The 22,059-nt window shown below is 56.3% G+C and overlaps 2 protein-coding genes across 2 annotated transcripts; one reads left to right on the forward strand and one right to left on the reverse strand.

The window, feature by feature from the left end:
- Positions 1-498: 498 nt before the first annotated feature.
- On the forward strand, positions 499-9,776 carry UBE2L6 (ubiquitin conjugating enzyme E2 L6). The gene is made up of 4 exons (XM_002709162.6): positions 499-587; positions 4,926-5,021; positions 6,703-6,889; positions 8,642-9,776. Exons 1-4 carry the CDS (start codon positions 561-563, stop codon positions 8,791-8,793), a joined length of 462 nt encoding a protein of 153 aa, XP_002709208.1. The 5' UTR covers positions 499-560; the 3' UTR covers positions 8,794-9,776.
- Positions 9,777-11,311: 1,535 nt separating this feature from the next.
- SMTNL1 (smoothelin like 1) lies at positions 11,312-20,913 on the reverse strand. The gene is made up of 8 exons (XM_051854144.3): positions 20,562-20,913; positions 17,213-17,856; positions 16,819-16,939; positions 16,665-16,707; positions 15,463-15,624; positions 15,185-15,299; positions 14,912-15,063; positions 11,312-11,613 (listed from the first exon to the last, which is right to left on the reverse strand). Exons 1-8 carry the CDS (start codon positions 20,653-20,655, stop codon positions 11,469-11,471), a joined length of 1,476 nt encoding a protein of 491 aa, XP_051710104.3. The 5' UTR covers positions 20,656-20,913; the 3' UTR covers positions 11,312-11,468.
- Positions 20,914-22,059: the final 1,146 nt, after the last annotated feature.

The following is a 22,059-nucleotide window of genomic DNA, read 5'->3' on the forward strand; positions in this document are numbered from 1 at the left end:
CCGAGCGCGGGACGGCACAAAGGAACCCAAACGGCCGAGGGAGCGGGACATGGAGCACGGGGGCCCACGGAGGGAATATGACCTGCAGGGGGTGGGAAAGGGGCTGATGTAGGGCGGCGGTCTGACGGCGGAGGCCGCCGGGGAGCTTGTGTGTTTGTGACAAGCATCCCTCATGCTTACAGCGAGGAGTGTCGGGGTGTGGCGTGGAGGGGGCTCATAAGAAACGGGGGCTCCCACGGCCCGGCCGCCGGCTGGGACGCGAGCCTGGACGGGCAGGCCCCAGCCCCGCGCCCTCTGCGCGGCGCCCCGCGGCGGGACGCAGGGACCAGGCCGCGCCGCACACAACGCGCAAGTCCCGCGCACCGCAGCCCACCGCGCCGGCGGCCGGCCCCGCCTCCCGGTCTGAGCAGAGCAGGTGCGAGGCGGGTCCACACCGCACGCCGCGGCGCGGCGGGGCGGGGCTCTCGGAGGCGGGACCCGGAGCGGGGCGTGCCGTGCGGTGCCGGAGCTAGGTGCTCGGTCCGGCGGGAGTCAGCCGGTGGCCAGCCCGCGGTCCCGAGATGACGGCCAGCAAGCGAGTGGCGAAGGTAACCGCGGGTCGGAGGCCTGGTTCTTGGGGCGCTCGGAGCGCACCTGTTCGCTGGTGTGCGTCCCAGCGCCGGCTGGCCGGCTCGCTTTCTTCCCCGAGGAGGGGTGGGTCTGCGGGAGGGGCAGAGCCGGAGGGGTGTCGCCAGCTCCGGGAGCTGTGCTGGGGCCTCGCAGACTGGTTTCAGTTTCGTTTCTCCTGCCCGCAGCCCGTGAGAACAGCTGAGCGAGTCTCAGGTGTAGGCAAGGCTCCTTGGCTGGTGCTGGGCGTTGTGCTAGCGGCTGGTGGGTGGGTGGGTGGGGGGATGGGGTGGGTTCAGAACAGGCCAGGGTGCATCCTGCAGTCTGATACCGGGTACCCCAGATACTGAATGAGACCTTCGGACTACTTTTAAAACTCGAGTCATGTCATTAAATCTGCATGTGCACAAGAGAGGAATAATATTTTCATCAGCGTTTGAATGCTGGTGTCTGCTGGGAGTAGAGATTAACGCGTGTTCGTTCTATCGACTCAAGTATTCTTGGTGTGGTCGCTTTCCCTGTTTGTTCCATAGGCCAGTGATCCTGGAATCTGAGAGCTTGAGCCTTGACAGGTTATGTGAAGAAGCGTTTCAAACAATTTTGGGACAAATCTTATTTTGTGTTTATGGGAGAATGTAAATCATCTTTGAAGCCACTTAAAACCAGTGGCTCCAAGTTGGAGACTGGTGAAGAAGTTGTTTCCTGGGACACCATTTGGCATTGCAAATCAGTGAGCCTTTTCCTCTAATGCTTCAAGCAACTCCTTTAGGCTTGTGATATAAACTGTGTTTTCCTGCTTCTTGGAATATGGTTCATATGCATATGCTCACTTTAGTAACACTGATGAGGCAGGCCAGTTCTTCTCATTGACGCACATGGCCCAATATAAGCTCATCCAGGAGGCTTGAAACGCTACTGGTTTAGTCTTGTGAATTTTAGCAGTTCTGTGTCATTACTTAACAGAACTGACAACTGTACAACTTCTTTTTTTTTTTGACAGGCAGAGTGGACAGTGAGAGAGAGAGACAGAGAGAAAGGTCTTCCTTTGCCGTTGGTTCACCCTCCAATGGCTGCCACGGCCGGCGCACCGCGCTGATCCAATGACAGGAGCCAGGTACTTATCCTGGTCTCCCAAGGGGTGCAGGGCCCAAGTACTTGGGCCATCCTTCACTGCACCCCCTGGCCACAGCAGAGAGCTGGCCTGGAAGAGGGGCAACCGGGACAGAATCCAGCCCCCCGACCGGGACTAGAACCCGGTGTGCTGGCGCCGCAAGGCGGAGGATTAGCCTAGTGAGCCGCGGCGCCGGCTTGTACAACTTCTTTTAAGATTTATTTATTTGTTTGAGAGGCAGAGTTACAGAGAGAGGGAGAGAGAGGTCATCCACCTGCTGGCTCATTCCCCAAATGGCTGCCTTATCCCAGCAGCCAAAGCCAAAAGCCAGGAGCCAGGAGCTTCATCTGGGCCTCCCATTGTGGGTGGCAGGTGGCCCAAGCCCAAGCACTTGGGCCATCTGCTGCTGCTTTCCCAAGTGCATTAGCAGGGAGCTGCATCAGAAGTGGAGCAAGGGCTGGCTCTGTGGCATAGCAGGTTATGCCACCTGTGGTGCCCACATCCCATCTGGCTGCTGGTTGGAGTCTTGACTGCCCCACTTCCAATCCAGCTCCCTGCTAATGCACCTGGGAGAGCAGCGGAAGATAGCCCAAGTGCTTGGGCTTGGGCCACCTGCCACCCATGTGGGAGACCCAGATAAAATTCCTGGCTCCTGGCTTCAGTCTGGCCCAGTCCTTGTTGTGCCAGCCATTTGGGGAGTGAACCAGCAGATGGAAGACTCTGTCTCTCTGCCTCTGCCTCTCTCTGTCTGTAACTCTGCCTTTCAAATAAATAAATAAATCTTAAAAAAAAAAATGCTAAGCTGCCAGGACTTGAACCAGCACCCATATGGGATGCAGGTGTCACAGGCAGCGGCTTACACCATCAGACTGCAGCTCCAGGCCATGCACGACTTCTTAGGCTGTAGTTTCAGTCTCTGCTAGTTCATATGGCATTATTTTGGACAGTCTTTGGTTAAGCATGGTGCTTGTACTGGTTAAATAAAATGTTAACATGAAAAAAGAAAGGTGGGAGTGGGGCACAAAGTTCTCTGTATATTCTCTGGAAGAAAAAAAAAAGGCAGAGCCAGACCTGGAGGGCTTGCTGGAGTTGGTGGCTTTTATGAATGCATTCTACAAATGTTCAGTACCTACCGTGGGCTGGACCTGTGCTAGCAGGTGCGGGACAAAAATTCTACCTTTGCTGAGCTTTCGTTTCTACCAGGGACACAATATGAAGTGAGATTTGGGAGGAGGCTGGGCTGGGGGCAGTTTCCCTCAGGAGGTGGGAAATTCCAGGGTGTTTGGAGACTGGGGGTGCAGCCAGGACTGGAGATACATGAGGGAGGAAGAGCGATGCTGGTGAGTGGAGCTGGCACCCTTGCAGGCTCTCAGTCTCCTAGAAATGCTCTTGCAATCTGCAGGGTGGTGGGGGCAGGCGCCGGGCAGGTCGAGGGGGGTACCTGCTACCTTCAGCATCCAAGAAGGAAATGGGTGTCCACTGGGCCACTCAGAGTGGGCTCAGCCCACAAGAACTGGCAGCAAAATAGGCAGAGAGCCTTCCAGCCAGACAGGAAAAACAGTATTGATTGCACTGGCACCATGAAGTGTGAAGTGGTTTATAACACTTATTTCATCCAATTCTCACAGCAGCTCTGTGGGGTAAGTAATACATTCCCATTTTACAGATGGGGAAGTAGAGCCAGAGAGGACACCTTGGCTGTCCAGAGTTGTTCAGCAGGGAATGATGGGTTGGGATTTGAGCCAAGGCCCGTGGTTCTAACCACAGGCTCTTAATGGCCTCTCTACTTTCATTTTCTGTTCCTGTAAGTCAGCTGATTTCCTAGCAGGACTTACGAAAGAGCTGTGTGTCCTAGCTTGTGTTTCTACATCCTCCAGCTTCGGGAAGGGCTTGGCACAACTCACCCAAAGCCCTGGATAAAGCCTGAGTGTTCCCACTTAGAGTCAAGTCAGCAGAGTGTCCCTTCCGTATCTTCTCTGTGCAACTGTGGACTTTCTTCTTCTTCTGTTTGAAAAGGTTTATTTGTTTATTGGAAAGGTGGAGTTACAGAGGCAGAGAGGGGGAGGGGAGGGGAGAGGGGAGAGGGGAGGGGAGGGGAGGGGAGGGGAGGGGAGGGGAGGGGAGGAGAGGAGAGGTCCTCATCTGCTTGTTCATTCCCCAAATGGCTGCAACAGCTGGAGCTGGGCCAATCCAAAGCCAGGATCCTGGAGCTTCTTCCAGATCTCCCACATGGGTGCAGGGGCCCAAGCACTTGGGCCATCTTCTATATTTTTCCCAGGTGCATTATTAGGGAGCTGGATTGAACGCAGAGCAGCCAGGACTTGAACCTGCACCCATATGGGATGCCAGTATTGCAGACGGTGGCTTAATCCACTGCGCCACAGCGTCAGCCCCTATTCTTTTTTTCCAAAGATATATTTTTAATTTATTGGAAAGGCAGAGTTAGAGGGAGAAACAGAGAAAGGGAGAGAGGAGAGAGTGACCTTCCATCTGCTGGTTCACTCCCCAAATGACACAGTGGCTGGGCTGGGGCTGGGTCAGGCCAATGCTAGGAACCTGGGACTTTGTCCAAATCTCCCATGTGGGTAGTAGGGGTCCAAGTGCTTGGACCAGCTTCGACTGCTTTCCCAGACACATTAGCAGGGAGCTGGATGGGAAGTGGAGCAGCCGGGACTCGAACCGGCTCCCATATGGGATGCAGCTTAATCCTCTGTGTCACAACAATGCCCCCCCCCAAGCAGGGCAGAGAGATCGTTCCATCCACTGGTTCATGCCCCCAAATGCCCACAACAGCCAGGGCTGGCCCAGGCTGAAGCCAGAAGCCATGGACTCCTTTCAACTCTCCTTTGTGGGTGGCAGGGAACTAAGCACTTTGGCCACCCACCACTGCCGTCCCAGGTGCATTAGCAGGAAGCTTGATTGTAGGCAGAGCAGCTGGGACTTGAATTGGCACTCTGTCTGATCCGGGATGCAGGTGCCCCAGCCGCGGCCTAAACCTGCTGTGCTGCAGGGCCCCTGCCCCTCGCAGACCTACCTTTAAGTTCACTTCCCACAAGCCTTTTGGGGCCCCGAGTGCTCAGTCGCGAGGGCTCTGACTTTGCTGGTGTCTGACTTGGGATCACTTGCTGATGGCAGGTGGGCGACACGGTGTGGGGGGTGCAGAGTGGGGAGCACTGGGCCGACTGTCCCCTTGCTGTGCCCCCTGCAGGAGCTGGAGGATCTTCAGAAGAAGCCTCCCTCGTACCTGAGGAACCTGCTCAGCGATGATGCCAATGTCCTGGAGTGGCACGCGCTCCTCCTGCCCGTGAGTGTCTGCGGGGAGCCTGGTCTTGGACTGGGGCCAACTTAGGCCAAGGGCATGGGCGGGGAGAATTAGGGTGAGGCAAAATCTGTCCCTGCCATAGCATCTTTTTTTTTTTTTAAGATTTATTTTTTATTTGAAAGGCAGAGCTACAAAGAGGCAGAGGCAGAGAGAGAGAGAGAGAGAGAGAGAGAGAGAGGTCTTCCATCTGCTGGTTCACTCCCCAAATGGCCGCAGCTGTGCCAATCTGGAGCCAGGAGCCAGGAGCTTCTTCTGGGTCTCCCATGTGGGTGCAGGGGCCCAAGGACTTGAGCCATCTTCTACTGCTTTCCCAGACCATAGCAGAGAGCTGGATGGAGCAGCCGGGTCTTGAACCAGTGCCTATACAGGATGCTGGTGCTTCAGGCCAGGGCGTTAACCCACTGCGCCACAGCACTGGCCCCTCCATTTTTATTTTAATCGTGGTAAAATGCACCTAACAGAAGTTACCGTCTTAACTAGTTATTTCTTTTTTTTTTTTTTTTTTTTTTTTTTTTTTTTTTTTTTTTGACAGGCAGAGTGGACAGTGAGAGAGAGAGACAGAGAGAAAGGTCTTCCTTTGCCGTTGGTTCACCCTCCAATGGCCGCCGCGGCCGGCGCGCTGCGGCCGGCGCACCGCGCTGATCCGATGGCAGGAGCCAGGAGCCAGGTGCTTTTCCTGGTCTCCCATAGGGTGCAGGGCCCAAGCACCTGGGCCATCCTCCACTGCACTCCCTGGCCACAGCAGGGGGCTGGCCTGGAAGAGGGGCAACCGGGACAGAATCCGGCGCCCCGACCGGGACTAGAACCCGGTGTGCCGGCGCCGCTAGGCGGAGGATTAGCCTAGTGAGCCGCGGCGCCGGCCTTAACTAGTTATTTCTGAGCACACGGTTGGGTGGCATTGGGTCCATTTGCCTTGTTGTGCAACTGTAACCATTGTCCGGCTCTAGGACTTGCTGCCCCTGTGCTGACCTTGCACCTGTTCCACAGTGATTCCCCACTGCTCCCTCCCCCGGCACCTGCAGCTGCTCTTCCGCTTCGTATCTCTGCGAAGCTGAATGTTCTGCGTACCTCACATAAGTAGCATTGTACGGTGGCTTTCGCTTTTTGTCCAGCTCATTTCTCTTGGTGTCACGTTTTCATCCACATAGCACTGGTCAGAATTCCATTCCTTTTGAAGGCCAAGTAGTATTCCATTGTGTGTGTATGCCGTTTTCTGTTGATTTGCCCACCAGCGGACATTGGCCGGCTTGCATCTTTTGGCTGCTATGAATGATATTGCTATGAACACCAATACCTGTTCAACTCCCTCCTTGGTAGTTCTTTTGGGTATGTGCCAGAAGTGTTACTGCTGGACCCTATGATAATGCCACACTTATCTAGTTCCATTTTTAGGGACTGCTGTACCGTTTTCCACTGTAGCTGTTCCTAAGCCTCTGAGTTCTTAGGATTTTCAGAATTTTCTCCTATTTCCTCACTCACTCCCATGGATGCAGTTCTTCTGAACTCGCGAACAGCCGTCAGTAAGAGGCCATTCCATCTTCTTCCTTAATTCACAGACAGATTTTAAAGCTGAGATAGTCCTCAAAGGCCATCTAGTCTGACATTGGAGACAGCGAGGAAGCTGAGGCCTGGGGCTGAAGCTTGACCCCTTCTGTCTCTACAGGACCAGCCTCCCTACCATCGCAAGGCCTTCAGTCTGCGCATCAACTTCCCCAAGGAGTATCCACTCAAGCCTCCCGCGGTGACGTTCACCACCAAGATCTACCACCCCAATGTGGATGAAAACGGGCAGGTCTGCCTGCCCATCATCAGCAAAGAGAACTGGAAGCCTTACACCAAGGCCTACCAAGGTGGGGCTGGGCCTTACCCCTGAGGGCGACACTGTTACTGGGTGGAGGAAGTTAGTGGACTTATTTTGAGTTAGACAAGCCTGAAAGAGAGGAGATAAAATGTGAGTCTCCGTGGAACCTACCGTTAGAGAGAAGGGGTGCCTCCTGAGATCCTGGATGCTCCTGGGCAGGTGTGACAGAGGAACTTGACCATGGACATGGGAAAGAGAGGCAGCGTGAATGCAGGGGGCAGGGCTTGGGACTAAGAAGGCCTGCTGCCCCATGTGTGGACTTAGGGCAAGACTCTATTCCTCTGTGGGACTCAGCACCCTAAGTGACAGTTGACAGTGGAGGGGATTGTCCTAACTGTGACAGTATTCATCCCTTAACTAAGCGCTGTCAGTGCACTGTGCAAAGAGCACTGTGAGCCTGCCCGCATCACCCCCAGGAGGTAGTGCTGTCATTAGCCCCATGTAATAGAGCCAGAGGCACATGAGTGGTGAAGCCGCTGCCTAAGGTCCTGTGGCTTGCAGATGGCAGAGCTTGGCTGACTCTAGAGCAGTGTTGTCCAGCTGAACTTGGTGCGGCCATGGAAATTTCCACAGCCCCACTGTCTGGTACCATCATCCCGGGCCTCATGTGGCTGTGCAACCAAGAAACAGAATTCTTCATGATGTTTTTTGTTGTTGTTTTTGTTTTTGTTTGTTTTAGGAAAGCTGTGGCCCATATAGGGGGCAAGATATTTTTTTAAAGGTTTATTTATTTTTATTTGAAAGTCAGAGTTACACAGAGTGAGGAGAGGCAGAGAGAGGGAGAGAGAGAGGTCTTCCATCCGATGGTCTACTCCCCAGTTGGCCGCAATGGCTGGAGCTGTGCTGATCTGAAGCCAGGAGCCAGGAGCTTCTTCCGGGTCTCCTCTGCAGGTGCAGGGGCTCAAAGACTTGGGCCGTCTTCTACTGTTTTCCCAGGCCATAGCAGAGAGCTGGATTGGAAGTGGAGCAGCCAGGTCTTGAACTGGTGCCCATATGGGATGCCAGCGCTTCAGGCCAGGGCGTTAACCTGCTGAGCCACAGCTCCCACCTTGTTCATGTTGTTTAATTTTAGTTAATTTAGAAAACTACATGGAGCTCCACATTGAACAATGGAGCTCCAGAACCCATGGGCTTCCTCTGGGTGCTGTCGTGTGTCTGGTCCAGCTCGGGAATTCTTAACCTGGGAAACAAGACTCTTGGCGTGGTGGTGGTGGGGCTGGGATGTGGGAGAGGTCCTAGGATGAGCCTCAGGGCTCTGTGGTGACGCACTGTTCACTCAGAGCTGTGTTTATGTGCGTACACATGTGTACTTGGGCTTCCACCTGCACGGGGCTCCCAAGGGCATCTGGAAAAGATTAAGTGCCATAGCAATAGGTTTTCCATCTTCAGCCTTAGAACCTTTTTTTCCCAGATAAATTTATTTGGAATCCCAGAATAACAACAGAAAACCAGGATGGGTCTTGTCGAAATGGGGCTGAAACCCCAAAATCTCTCTTATCTCAGTGACCCCAGAATGTGTAACTTTTCTGAAGCCATAGGACATAGCTGTTTGTAAAACACTGATCTCACCCGGCAAAGCTTTGGGCATCGTCCACCAGGAAGGGGAGGCAGTCTAAGAGATGGACTGTCCTTGGGGGTCCCCCTGAGCAGTGAGTGGGGGGATCCGGGGAGTGGACAGCCAGTGCCTCTATCCAGGGTTTTTCCCTCTGCCCTGATGTCCCGCTCTGGCCTCTCTCCACAGTCTTGGAGGCCCTCTACAATTTGGTGAATAGACCGGATCTGGCGGAGCCCGTGCGGGTAGAGCTGGCTGACCTGCTGACCCAGAACCCGGAGCTGTTCCAGAGGAAGGCAGAAGAGTTCACCCTCCAGTTCGGAGTGGACCGGCCCTCCTAAATTGGGTTTTGACCCCATCTGCGTGGGATCCTCTGCATGGTGGACCAATATACCTCACGGACTGGGGCTGGAGCCCCTGGATGAACCACTCCCCACTCAGTTTTTCCTTCTTAGGTTGCTAGCCATGAGTTTGTGTATGTGTGTGTGGCAGGAGGGAGGCTGTGGATGTGTGTGTGGTGTGAGGCCTCGCTGCCCCCAGGTTCACCTGGCCACAGGTGTGCCCTGCCCACTCCCTGAGCCTTCCCCACAGCCAAGGGGGTTTAAGTTTGCAGAGTGAACAGGTTAAATCTCCAGGGAGAGAGAGACAGGTCACATTCTAAGTCAGCCTGCTGGAAACCAGGATCCCTCCAGGGTCCAGGGCCCCAGGGAGCAGGGAGTATGGATGGGAAGCCGGGCTCGTGGAGGGCACTGTATTTCATATTTCAGTGGAGTGGTTGAAACCAGCCAAGCTACTGAGCGCCATGCACCGATTTAGGTGCTAAACCATTCATTTTCCATTTTCCACTGTTGAATCCTAAAACGAGGAGTCTGACCTCCATCCGGGGAGTCTGACTGTGTATTTTGACATTTCCTGCTATCCTGCCAGGTGGCCAGTTCCTGGGGACGGTAAGGCTGTGGCCAGCACCCGGTCCAGCAGAATCTACAGAGCCCAGTGCTTGCCTGGCCAGTGACGTCACAGATGGGGCAGGCAGTTGGCCTAGTGGTCAAGACCCTGGTTGGGATGGCCACGTCCCATACTGGAGTGCCTGGGCTTGAATCCCAGCTCTGCTCTCGACTCCAGCTTCCTGTTCGTGGGCACTGTGGGAGGCAGTGGGGGAAGGCTCAAGTGATTGGATCTCTGCCACCCTCCTGGGGGACCTGGATTGAGTTCCCAGTTCCTGATTCCCCACCCTTAACCCCCGCCCAGTGTCGGAGATTGAACCAGTGGATGGGAGTGCTCTCTCTCTCTCTCTAACAGAAATTAAACTTTAAATAGAAATGTTTTCTATGTCACAGGTGAATTCTGGGGTTGTGTCTCCAGTGAGGGGTGGGGTGGTTTCATCCATACCAGAGAGGGGGCTGCCCCGGCTGCTGCTGCCCCACAAACCCGTCGCCCTGCTTCCCGGACGCTGACCCCCAGCAGAGGTCCTCCGGAGTCCAGGGGCTGGGGGGCGGCCGTGTGGCACCGCGTTTGAGTCACTGCTGGGGACGTCTGTGTTCAAGTCCCAGGTGTTCTGCTTCTGATCCACTCAGCTTCCTGAATTGCCGGCATTTGGGAAGTGAACCCCCGGCCGGAACATCGCTCTCCATCTGTCTCGTGGTGTCTTGCTGTCTCTGCCTTTCACATGACACGAAAGTAAATAGGTTTTGTGAAAAGGTTCCCAGGGGTATCCACCGTTTTAGAGATGAGGCAGCCAAGGCACGGAGCGGCCCTTCGGTGGATCCCTTGGGTCCGTATTGCCAGTTAGGATGGACTCCACGCCTCCTGCAGCCACGCATCCTGGCTGGGGTTTTTGCTGTGTTTTTTTTTTTTGTTTGTTTGTTTTTCGTGATCTGCTTTCATCAGCACTCACACCGCAAATGGCTGATGAAGCCGGACTGGCTTGGCAGGCTTGGGGTTGCCCAGGGATGCATCCTCACGGGGCCACAGACACAGGCTGAACGTGCAGCCGGAGTTGGAGGGGTTAATTCAGCCCGAAGGAGGAACTTGCTGGTTGCCACGGTTGGGAGCTCCTGGGAGGCTGCAGGCTTCTCAGAGCCTCAGAGCCGGATGCCGGGTGTCAAGCCCAGGGAGTCGCCAGTTCAGGTTTGGTGAGGTTTCTGGAGACATCTTCTACTGCAGCTCCTGCCCTGGAGTTCCCTAACTGAAGAAGTGTAGAGAGAGGGGAAGAGAATGGGGAAAAGTGCCACCAATGGCTCCAAAGTGGAGGGTTTAAAAAAATATTTTTATCTGAGAGGCAGAGTTAGAGAGAGAGAGAGAGGGAGAGAGAGACCTTCTATCTACTGGTTCACTCCCCAAATGACTGAAACTGGCCAGGGCTGTTCCAGATTGAAGCCAGGAGCCCGGAGCTGCTTCAGGATCCCCCACACGGGTGCAGGGGCCCGAGCACTTGGGCCATCTTCTGCTTTCCCAGGTGTATTAGCAGGGAGCTGGGCGGAAGTGGAGCAGCTGAGACTTGAACCGGGGCCCACTGGGAGTCCAGCGTCTGTTAAACCAGCCCCCGAGTTTGTCTTTTAATTTTGGCTTCCACTTGCTGAAGGTCTATGTGGCAGGCACCTGGGAAACTGGTCTAGCTGTTTGATGATCTCATTGAACCCTCACAGCACCGCCATGAGGTCACAACTCCCATTATCCCCTTTCAGACCGCACACGGGGACCACAGTCACACAGCTGGTTGGTACTGGTGGGACTCGGGCTACTGTGCTTTCCCAAACACCTGGCGCAGTTGCTGAGATCAGGTGCTGCCAGGGTGTAGTGTCCCAGAGTGCAGAGGCTCATGGATCGGGTAGGGAGCGAGCAATGAGGGGCCAGCCAGGATTTTACAAAAGTACTTTTAATGCAGTTAAGACCCTGCCAGCTGCCCTTGCCTGCGTCTGAGCCCCAGCTCTGCTGCCCGCGTGGAGCAGAAGCGAGCTCCTGGCCTCAGCCGGTCAGCTGGGCACCCTGCCCGCCTCTGCCCACAGGGCCCGTTGGCTTATTTCTTCTTGGTCTTCACCAGCCCTTTCTGCACGAGGCTGCGGTACAGCTCCTGAATGTAGGTGTAGACGCACTTGGAGTCGGGCACTGCCAGCCGTACCATGTCATCCACCTCCAGCAGCTGGGCACAGTCGGCCAGTTTCCTGGGGGTGGTGGAGAAGAACCACAGGTCAAGGATGTGGGGTGGAGGCAGCCACGCCATTGCATCAGGTATGGTGGGGCTGGGAGAACAACTAAGCCAACCATCGCATTGTACGGGTGGGATTACTGCAAAGGCTCAACCCCAGCTGGGTCTGATTCCAAGGCACACATTTTCACCGTGCATGGGCCCTCATACCTCACAAGGAATGGGACGCTCTGGTTTCTGCTCCTACACTAGCCCCTTCTTGTGCAAGCACATAGGAGCGTATCTTTCCTCTGGGGCCAGGGAGCCCCAGTGAGGCCAAGCCCCCAGGAAGCATTGAAAGGGCAGAAACCGAATCCCAGCTGGAATACTGGCTTGCAGCTGTGGCACCTCCAAGGGCCTCATTCCTTCAGTCTCTGTGTATTTATTAAGAGCCTCCTATGGGCCAGGCTCTATTCTAGGCTCGGGGAATTCAGCAGTGAACAAAACCAGAAGCTTCCCTACTCCCATGGCCCTGCCATCAAACACCTGAAGTAGATAGGACGTAGATGGCGAGGGGCAGCCGAGAGAGACGAGGCAGGAAAGGCAGGCAGGTGTATACCTACATTAGGATCCAGTATTTTAAAAAGGCTGCCCAGGAGAAGGTCTCTTCGAGGGAGAATTCATGTGTGCATCCAGGGGAAAGGATTCCAGGCAGAGGACAACAGCATGTGCCAAGGCCCGGAGGCAGGAATGTTGGAGGAGCTGCCCAGAACTCAGCAGCAAGTCCTCTCCTAACTGCCCAGCTTCCCTTTGGGGCTGTGGGATGCTCCTGGCTTTGCTAAGGCTGAACATTGCTGGGGCCTCACTGCCACATGCCAGGCGCTTTATCAGGTTTCCCCTGGCATGAGCTCATGGACTCCTCTTTATCTCCAACCAGCAGGAGACAAACTGCGGTTGTTTGCCCAAGGTCAAAGTGAGTGCCCCAGCAGGGCCGCAGCCCAGGCCTGCCCGATGCCTCTGGCACTCTTGTTCTGCAGCTGGCCTGAGCAGCCCCAGCCTGACAAAGCCAGGGTGCTGGCCACAGAAGCCAGGGCCCCAGCGGGAAATCCTCTGAGACAGCTGGGCTGAAATCCAAGCGGGGCTGGCCTGGGAGCTGGGGGAGGGGTGCAGACTGGATGATTTCGAAGAACTCCCTGGAACAGTGCAGCGATCTGAGCCCTCTGGGTGCAGGTTGGGGAGTTGTCCTCCCTACATGGGAGAGGCAAAGCCTTCATTCCCATGGAGACCAGGGAATGGGGCAAAACTTCAGGGGATAAGGCTTCCAGAGGGGTAAGTCAACTGCCAGTGGTCACCAAGTTAGGAAGGAGTCAAGTGAAGTGCCTTCACGCAGCCTGTCATGCTCCTTGTATCATTCCTTCCTGTGGCCCTGCCTGGCTTGGAACCAGAGGCCAGGTAGCCGCAGCAGGAGAGTGAGCCATGCCCTGCTGGCCAGGGAAGTGCTGTGGGCTGGGGCAGGGTTGCAAGCCTTTCTCGTGTCTGTTTAGAGCTCTTAGTCCAGACGAGCGGTTTCCCTCTGGAGCCCTGTCCACTACAGCTCCTCTGTGCAAACCCAGGGAGTCAGCGTCCACCGTGCAGAACTGTTGTGAGCATGGCATGAGATGATCCGAGCAAAGCCCTGGCTCTGAGCCACTGGATTCCTGTGGCTGGGCATCCTGTGACAGGTGATTCTGAGCCCACAGCAGGACATGGGGCTCCCCACCCCCGGCCAGGACACCCACCCATCCCTTAGCATGATGACACGACACTGGAAGACTTTGTGGACCATTGAGGCAGGTGGCTTTTAAATGGCATCCCTGGTGTCCGAGGGCCCAGTGGACGTGCCCTCGGACCATCTTGGGAAGGAGAGCTTGGGCCTCAAGCTCCTCCAACTAAAAAGCACTCCCTTTCATCTGTTGGGTATGTTGGACATTCATTTAATGTCTTGTCTGGGGATATCTGCTGATCAAAACAAAACGGTGCAAAGCACAGATCAATATTAATCCTCTCATTTTGCCAATGGGGATGTGCACGCCTCCCTAAGGGTTGGTGGCGAGGCCTGGACTAGACGGGAGGACCCAGCGTCCCCGTCGACGCAGTCTTTGCCCAGGGGCTTTAGAAGTGCCCGCGGCTGTCCACTGTGGATCCTCAGAGCAGTTCTGTCTGTATAGACAGGTGGATCAGAAGCCTCCCGTCGGGGTCCTCCCTGATGCTGGAGAGAACAGCTGCTCTGGGCCAAACACCTTGTGGGGAGAGACGGAGGCCGTGGGCCGAGGCTGGCTTCGTTGCTTTGGTGGTGGGAGCACCTCCCCCAGGCCACCATCCTGGCAGCCTCATAGTTGCCGGAGTCTCCTCCCTGGGCCACACACCCCTTGCCAAAATCTGACCCCTCCATTCTTTCTCCAGCACCCACCGTCCCTGACACTGGGCTGTATGAGCTTCTGCAAGAGCTCCCCCTGCAGGCTTCAAAGTGAATAACAACAATAACTGCTATCCACCACCATAACCGCAGCTAAGGTTTTTTGAAATGCTTACGGTGCATTAGATACTGTTAAAGGAACTTTGCTAAATTCCCACAATAACTCTGCAAAAGAGGATGTGTCATACCCATTTTAGGGATCAAAATACAGAGGCTCAGGAGCCTGGCCAAGATCACACAGCTGACACGCCTCTCCCTGATCCCTTGCCCTGCCTGATTTTTCTCCCTTGCTGCCTTCCAGCATTATTCAATTCATGCATTCTCCATAGTTGCAGGTCCCACGCCTGTGGATTTAGCCAATCTTGATAGAATACATGTAGGAAAAAAAGTTGTATCTGTACAGAACACGGGCAGACAGCCTCCCCCCACCCCCACCATTGTTCCCTGAACAATTCAGTATAGAAACTACTTACATAGCATTTACATTGTATTAGGGATTGTGGGTAATCTAGAGATGAACTAAAGCACGCAGGATGCAAATACGGTGCTGTGCTATGTAAGGGCCGTGGGCATCTGCAGATTCTGGTCTCTTGATGGGGGAGGGGGTGGACAAGGCGGGGCGATTACATTTGCACCTGTGTGTGTCTGTGGTCTGTTGCTCTCTGCAGAACCTAAGTCACAGGCCAGCAGGGACTTTTGTTTCTTACACACACACACACACACACACACACACACACGCCCTTCTGCCGTATATCCAGGGCCTGAAATAGAACCTGGCGCTCAGAACAATACCTGTTGGCATTTCTCCCTGTGGGACCCAGTGAAAATGCAGCCCTGGCCTTTGGAAGCCCCCACCTGCCACCCTGCGGCCAAGGCTTACTCTGCTGTGGAGAAGGCCAGGGTGAAGTTGTGCCGCCGCTTGGTGGGGTCCAGCTCCGCGTAGTCGAAGGCGTCTGGGAAGAACTTGTGGATGAGGGCACAGAAGGCCATGCCACTGCTCCAGCTGGACGAGAAGTTCTGGATGTCCACGTGCTGCGGGCAGAGGAGGCCGCACTGAACCAGGGCCAGAGGGCCTGGACCTTGCCCCTTCCTACCCTCCCACCTCTTGGGGTGTGCCCTGGGGAAGAGACTCGTGGCCCGCCCGTGTCCCCACCTCATAGTTTCTTGTCATGGCCCGGCACCACTCCAACAGCATGTTCTTGACCCCACCAATGGCTGCCCCAGCTGCCTTAGTGTTCCGGAAAAGAGCAGTGGGGCCCGAGGCTGCCCTGTAAGGGAGGGGTGGACAGGCCAGCTCAGGGAGGTGGGAGGAGCCCCCAGATGTCAGCCCTCCCGCCCTGGCCTGAGCCGTCTGCACTGACCTCAGGCCTCCCCTGCAACCCTCCCATGTACGGTTCCCAGGGACAGCCCAGCTCCTCGCCTCCATCCTACCCGCCAAACTTGTCCACGATGGCTTTGCGGTTCTGTGCGCGGGGGCCCCGGGGCCGGGCAGGGGCTGACACCCTGCGCTCTGGTGCCTTCTCCTTCTTCTTCTCCTCCTCCGAGGGAGGGGGCTCCGTGGGACTCTGGGGCATGTCGCTGGGGGAAGACTCACTGCATGCAGAGATCCAGAGAGAGGGGCTAGGACCATCGCTATGGGACACAGGGAGGAAGCTGGGGATTGGGGGGGGGGTCACTGCAATCTAAGGGGCACGTGAGGTTGTGGCACCTGCAGTCAGCACACATTTACTCTGTGCCCAGCACTGGGAGGGGGTCGAGAAGGAGTAAACGGGCTCAGTCTAACTACAGGGAGCGTCTGGCCCTGTGAGGCTATGGGGCAGAACTGGGACTTGCCTGAGGTCTGATCTGAGTTGGATCCTGGCTTTGCCTCTTATTTGCCGTGTGGTCTTGAGACTGTCTCATCACTTCCCTGTGCCTCATCTCCCTCATCTGAACAATGGGGGCAAGAACGCATAGCCAGCTGCTGCTAAGGCCTTTGTAAGAAGGTGAAGGCAAGGCAGCCAGCCTTGTGTGTGTCCCTGTGTGTCCCTCTGTGTCCCTGGGAACCTGCCACATGGCTGCCTGACAGCTCAGTGAGTATTCTAGGCTAATGTTCTCCAAGAAATGGACCAGGAGGTGGGGTCAGCTTGATATAAAGGAAATGTCCACTTCTAAAACTATGCAGTGGCGAGCATGGAGCTGGCATTGTATCCAGCACCTGCCATGTGGTGGCCATCTTGCTATATGGTACTCTACACCTATGAGGTCACTTAGGCCTCCCAATGAGCCCGTGAGGCCGATTTGCTTCTTAGGCCATTGGAGAAGAGGGTAAGCGACATGGCCAAGGTCACACAGCTGGTGAGTGGCAGAGCCATTGTCCAGACTCGGGCTTTCTGATCACGGGCTCGTGGACGAAGCAGACACCATGGGAACATGCTGCGTTGTGAGACAGGGAGGTCCTGTGAAGAAGTGACTTCAGCTGAGGGGGGAGAGGAACCCTTGACTTCCGGGGCTCTGCCCTGGGGCAGGATGCTGAGCGCCAAGAATCCTGGGAAATGGTGAAATTGGGTGCTAGAGGGAGGCCCAGGCCTGGGCATCGGTGGACTCTGCAGGGAGCGGGAGGTAGGAGTTGGAGCCCTGGAGTTTGACGTTACCTGGCTGAAGGGCTGGTCTCCCCGGAGGCTGGACCCACCCCATCTGGAGGAAAGGAACAGGAGGGAGGGAAGCTGGGTTATCCACGGTGTGCTCCTTGCGCCCTTCCTCAGGGTGGCCCCTGCCACGTCCTGCAGGCCCTGGGCTCCTACTCACCTGGACTGAGGCCCTCCGTGGGGCTCTCAGGCCACTCAGGAGAGCTGGGAACCACGCCTGCCCCTTCCTCTGGCTCTGTCTCCGTGTCCTGCTGCTGCTCTGCAGTGGGGCTGCCTGGCTCCTGGAAGGAACATAATCCACGTCGGCTTGCACCTGCCCATAGCTCTGTGAGGATGCCAGAAAGTTCTGGAAGGCAGCCCGGGGCCACAGCACTGCCCCCGTGATCCCAGCCAGGAGACCCACCCCGTCCTTGGCATCAGTGGGAGGAAGACTCGACTTTCCCAAGGGGATCAAGCAGGGAAGAGTTTGCGTCCCAGGGAGCGGGAGACCCTGGGACTTGGTGGTGGGGGAGGGGGAGGCTGGCTCTTCTTCGCTCGCTGCCTCCTGCACTCACCTCCTCCTGCTTAGTGTCACGTTCAGCCTCCTCACGCTCAGCCTCAGCCTTGTCTTGGGCAGCAGCTGCCTCCTGGGGTTCCGGCGTGGCCTCTGTGTCAGCAGCTTTCTCCTTGGCTTCAGCCTGGGGCTCCTGCACCTTGGCGTTCTCCGGAGCAGCTGCTGCGGCCTCCTTCTCCCCATCAGCCTCCTGGGGCTCAGGCTGGACCTTGTCCTTCACAGATTCCGCCTTGGCTTCTTTCTCATCAGCCTGCGCCTTCTCGGAGGCCAGGGAGGCCTCTTCCTTTTCCTCGGCCTCCTTGGGTTCAGATCCGGTCTCTTCCTTGCTGTCCGTCATCCCCTGAGAAGATGCCGTGTCCTCTCCCTCCGTCGTAGGCTCAGCCTTGGCTGCTTCTTTCTCTCCAGGCTCACTCTGGGATTCCACCTTGACCTCATCTGAACCACTGGCTTCTCCCTGGAGCTCCGCAGACACGCCATCTTCCTGCTTCCCCGCTGTCTTCGGAGGCCTCTCTCCGGCGGTCTCCCCAGCTGTACGCTCAGAGGCCCCCTCTGCAGAGGCACCACCTCCGGGCGTCCCAGCGCCCTCTGCTGTCGGGGCGACAGATGGCCCGTCCTCAGGGGGCTTCTCATCTTTCTGCTCCATCTCTGGAAAGCAAGGACCAGCAGGTCAGGTGGTGTCCCATCCCAGCTCGAGATGAAGACCCCGCCCTCAGAGAGCTCTGGCCCAGGGCCCCGGAGGTCCAGTCCTGGGTCCCCACTACTCAGACGTAGATGGGACCCAACCATCCACTTCCCCGTGGCAAAACGAAGGACAGAGTTCTGCTTCCCAGAAGCTGGGGTGGTTAGGCCGTGTTGATTTAATATTGGCTGGTGTTCACCTGACAACAGGCTATAGATTTGGCTTTTTTAAAAAAAGGTTTATTTCATTTATTTGAAAGGCGGAGTGATGGAGGAAGCAGGGGAGATGGACAGAGACAGATCTCCCATCCACTAGTTCACTTTCCAAATGCCCAGGCACCTGGAACTCCATCCGGGTCCCCCACATGTTTGGTAGGGCCCCAAACACTGGGGCCATCCTGTGCTGCTTATCCAGGCAACTAGACAGGCAGCAGAGTGGCTGGGACTTGAACCAGCGCTCTGTCCAACATGGGATGCCAGTATGGCAGGCGGCAACCTAACCTGCTGTGCCACAGCACCAGCCCCAAACTTTGGCTTTAAAGAACATTGAGTCAGTGATTTTGCCTCTTTTTAGCCCATAATGAGGCAGTTACAATTTGAAAGCAGTGTCCTAGAGCACCTGCCAGCAATCGCGGCTCACCCTGCAGAGCCTAAAGCAGGCAGGACTGTCTGCATAATTTGGATAGCACTGCTTTGCCTGCATTATATTTATTTTTACAGGTACTTTCTATTTCTGGCAAATGAGATTGAGGTTCCGTCCCCAATAGTGACATCGACTGTCTTTAAAATTACATTTATTGGATTTAGAAATGAGTGAACTTGAAGGCAGGCAATCAGGAAATTAGAGTTCAGGTGGTACAGATGTAGCGAAATCACAGAGGCAGTATAAAGATGCCCGTGACATGGGGACCCTGGGCCAACTGTCTGCCAGTCTGTGTTTCTTGGAAAAGGTGAGACTGGGTGAGGAAGAGGCCTCACTGGTGAAGAATAGGAAGGTACTATCCAGCTGCTCTTGGAGCTGGCTGTGGGCGGCATGACACCACCTTGACCTTTGGCAGTTTCCTGTCTAAGTCCCATATATGCTGCAGGACCTATAAAACCCAGTGGGTGGGGGACAGGGCCAGCTCCCTCATCCTCTGCCCTTCTTGGGGTTGGGGGGCCATTTACAAAGCAAACAACCCCCAAATAAGGCTCAGAGCATGACTCAGGCAGTCAGAGAGGTAGACAGTCCTGTCACTGGCTAAAAATACCTCCTGCCTTTGGCAGTACTGTCCGTCTTGGCGATAGTACCCAGGGCACCTGGGTAATTAGGACGGAGGAGGGGAGGCAGGAAGATAGGCAGATGCACTGAGGACTTACTGCCCCCAGACCAGAGTCCTGGGGTCCCCGGGTTTAGTGCCCGCCCCACCCTGACCGTTTCCTAGCAAGCGGTTTAGGATTTGTAAAGATGCTCAGAGCGTCCTGGGCTCCCAGCCCTCCTGCCACAGCTCCTTCATGGTCCAGCAGCTCCGGCAGAGGGCAGATGACCCGGGAGATGGAATGCACATCAGCAGGGAGCCAGGAGGGCATGGAGCTGACCATGACCCCAGCAGCCTGCCGTCACCCACCGCGAGACGGGAGCAAGTCCTTCCGCCTCGCTGGGCCTCAGTTTGCACTCCCCATGACAGGGATCCTCTACAGCAGGTTGTCCAGACTCTGCTCTGCGGAAAACCAGGGTCTCCTATGGCATCCATCAGAACTCTTCTGGGGGCGGGCGGAAGAGGTGTTTGCAAGAGGCCAAGGATGCTCCCCATGCAGCCTACCCTGTACTCTCTAAGAGATTCCCCTCTCGCTGCCACTGGGATTCCAGACGCAGCCTCTATCCGAGCTTCTATTTGCGTAAACTCTGTTCAACTTGCTTTCCCCCAAACCTACTGGCCGTGGATATCTTCCCCCCTCTTTCACTTCTTTTCCTTTCTGTTCCGTCCCCCCACCCCACCCCCCGGAGGATCTGCTGCTCCCTTGAGCCACAGAGAGAGAACAAGGCGAAAGAGAGCAGGACCATGACAGCTCGGAACGACCCACACAAGTCCCCCTTCCTGCCTTTGGAGCGATGGTGAAATCACAGACTCTGGGACCTTCAGGGGCTGGGATCCCAGTTCCCACCATGGGACTGGATGACCTGGATTTCTGGAGGTAAAAATGGGAAGCGCTGGGTAGGGATGGAGGAGGCCAAGGAAGCCCAGGCACAGAGTGTCTGCAGGGAGTAGGGAGTGCACGTCCGTTCATCTAGTGTAGCTTGGCTGAGCCCTGCGTCCCAGGAAGGTGCTGACCTGGCCTTGAGGGCACGTAGTGGTGAGACAAGGCAGAGAGGACAGAGTGCCAGGAAGATGATAGCAGGCTCTTTTTATACCCCGAGGGTGGCAGACTCCAGCTGAGACATAGCTGAGTTCTCCAATCATCTTCCCCCCACACACAGGTGGTGGAAGGACAGGGCAGGTGTATAGACACACACACACACACACACACGCACACACACACCTCGACCATCCTGCGTGTTCATCACCTTGGTTTGCCATCCTCAAGGTTTGTCATAAATAGAGGAGCAAGGAAGCCGGGATCACGCCCCCGCCCCGGCATTCACAGCTCCACAGCTCTCCCCAGCTCCCACTGCCGTGCGTGCCCTGTCTTACCTCCACAGCTCCTCACAATGGCCTCTCTCTCGGAAGAGGTGTTACTGGCCTCATTTTCCAGATTAGGGGGTTGAGGTCTCTTGACTAAAGTCATGGGACAATTAAATGGCCAAACCACACCTAGAACCTGGGTTTCCAGACTCCCAATCCAGAGCCCATACCAAAAGCACTGCTCCCGGCAGCCCAGTGTCCCTTCAAGGGCCCCAGCCCAGAGGGGGGGACAGCCCACCCGAGGAGAAGGGCAGCCAGGTGGCCGAGGTGTTCCTCTCTCTCTCTTCTAATGCACAGTAGGCATTCAACCCCCTGCGTCCCCAGGCAGCTCCCGTATCACCCCTGCTTGTGTCCAGAGCAGCACAGCAGACAGCTCCCCTGTCTCTCTTCCTGTTCCTCTTGGTACACAGGGAGGGGGGAAAATCTGGGTGCCCCAGCTCCAAATTCTAAGCCTTGGTGGTTCTGAGAATGTCTCTACCACTGGCTGCCACCCCGGCTGTTTTCTGGGGGGCGGTCCTGAGGCTTCCACCTCTCCCACCTGGGTCAGGGACCTCCACTCTCAATTTGAGTCCACTTCTTTGAGAGTCTGTCTCCCAACTCCACTGGACTGGCAAGACCCCAAGGTCCCCTCATGCGAAGTCCTCATGGGTGGCCACCTGCAGGCCACTCTGTGGGTGATCTCAAATGCTCACTTCTGAAGGCTGACTCCCCGACTCCTGGTGTCTGAAGAGATTCAGAGGTGGGGAGAGTTAGAGAGGAGCCCAGGGTCCCCCTAACTGTAGGGCCCTCCTTAAAAGCTCAGGCTCCTGGGCTGGCAGAAGCAGGGCGGGGCGGGGAGGGAGGATGCTTAGAAAGGGGCCCAGGGCATCTCCTACCTGCGGGGCCTCTGCCTGGGAGCTTGGGAGCTGTCCCTTCCGCAAGAGGAGCCGCCTCACTCGCGGGCTGCCTTTAAGCCCCAGTGGCCTCTAGCCCCCGGCTCTTGTGTCCCGCCTCCCCCTCCTTTCCTCTCCCCCTTCCACCCGACCCCACCCCCCACTCTAAGAGGCTGGGGCCGCCTGAAGAGCATTGTTTACCGCCCTGTTGGTACAACACTTTCCCCTGGACCGGGAGGCTGGCTCGGGTTTCCCGTGAAGATCTGACAGGTGGCACCTTTCAATCACCGCGAGTCCCTCCCACCCTGACCCTGGCAGCATCTGTCCCTGTGGTCATCTTCCTTCCCGGTGCGCTCTCCTGGCCCTGGGGACCCTGGCAACCAGCTACAGGGCCCACGTGGAGCCTGGTCCCCGGCTACTGGCCTCTGTGCCCGTCCTGAGCCCAAGCCTGGCCTCCCGTGTTGCCCGGCCCCTCCCCCTGCCGCACAAGCCTTCACCGGGCTCCTTTCACTCTTCCTCAGACAAAGCAGCTGCTTACCGGGCAGGGGCAGGCGGGCGAGGAGGGGCTGGCCGGTGCAGCTGCCCGCAGGGGTGTCTCAGGGCTCCCACTAGACTGAGAGACTGGAGAGGGAGGG

The sequence above is a fragment of the Oryctolagus cuniculus genome, chromosome 1, assembly GCF_051225735.1.
Source record: "Oryctolagus cuniculus isolate XC-2025 breed Fujian yellow rabbit chromosome 1, ASM5122573v1, whole genome shotgun sequence".
In the NCBI taxonomy this organism is placed as follows: Eukaryota; Metazoa; Chordata; class Mammalia; order Lagomorpha; family Leporidae; genus Oryctolagus; species Oryctolagus cuniculus.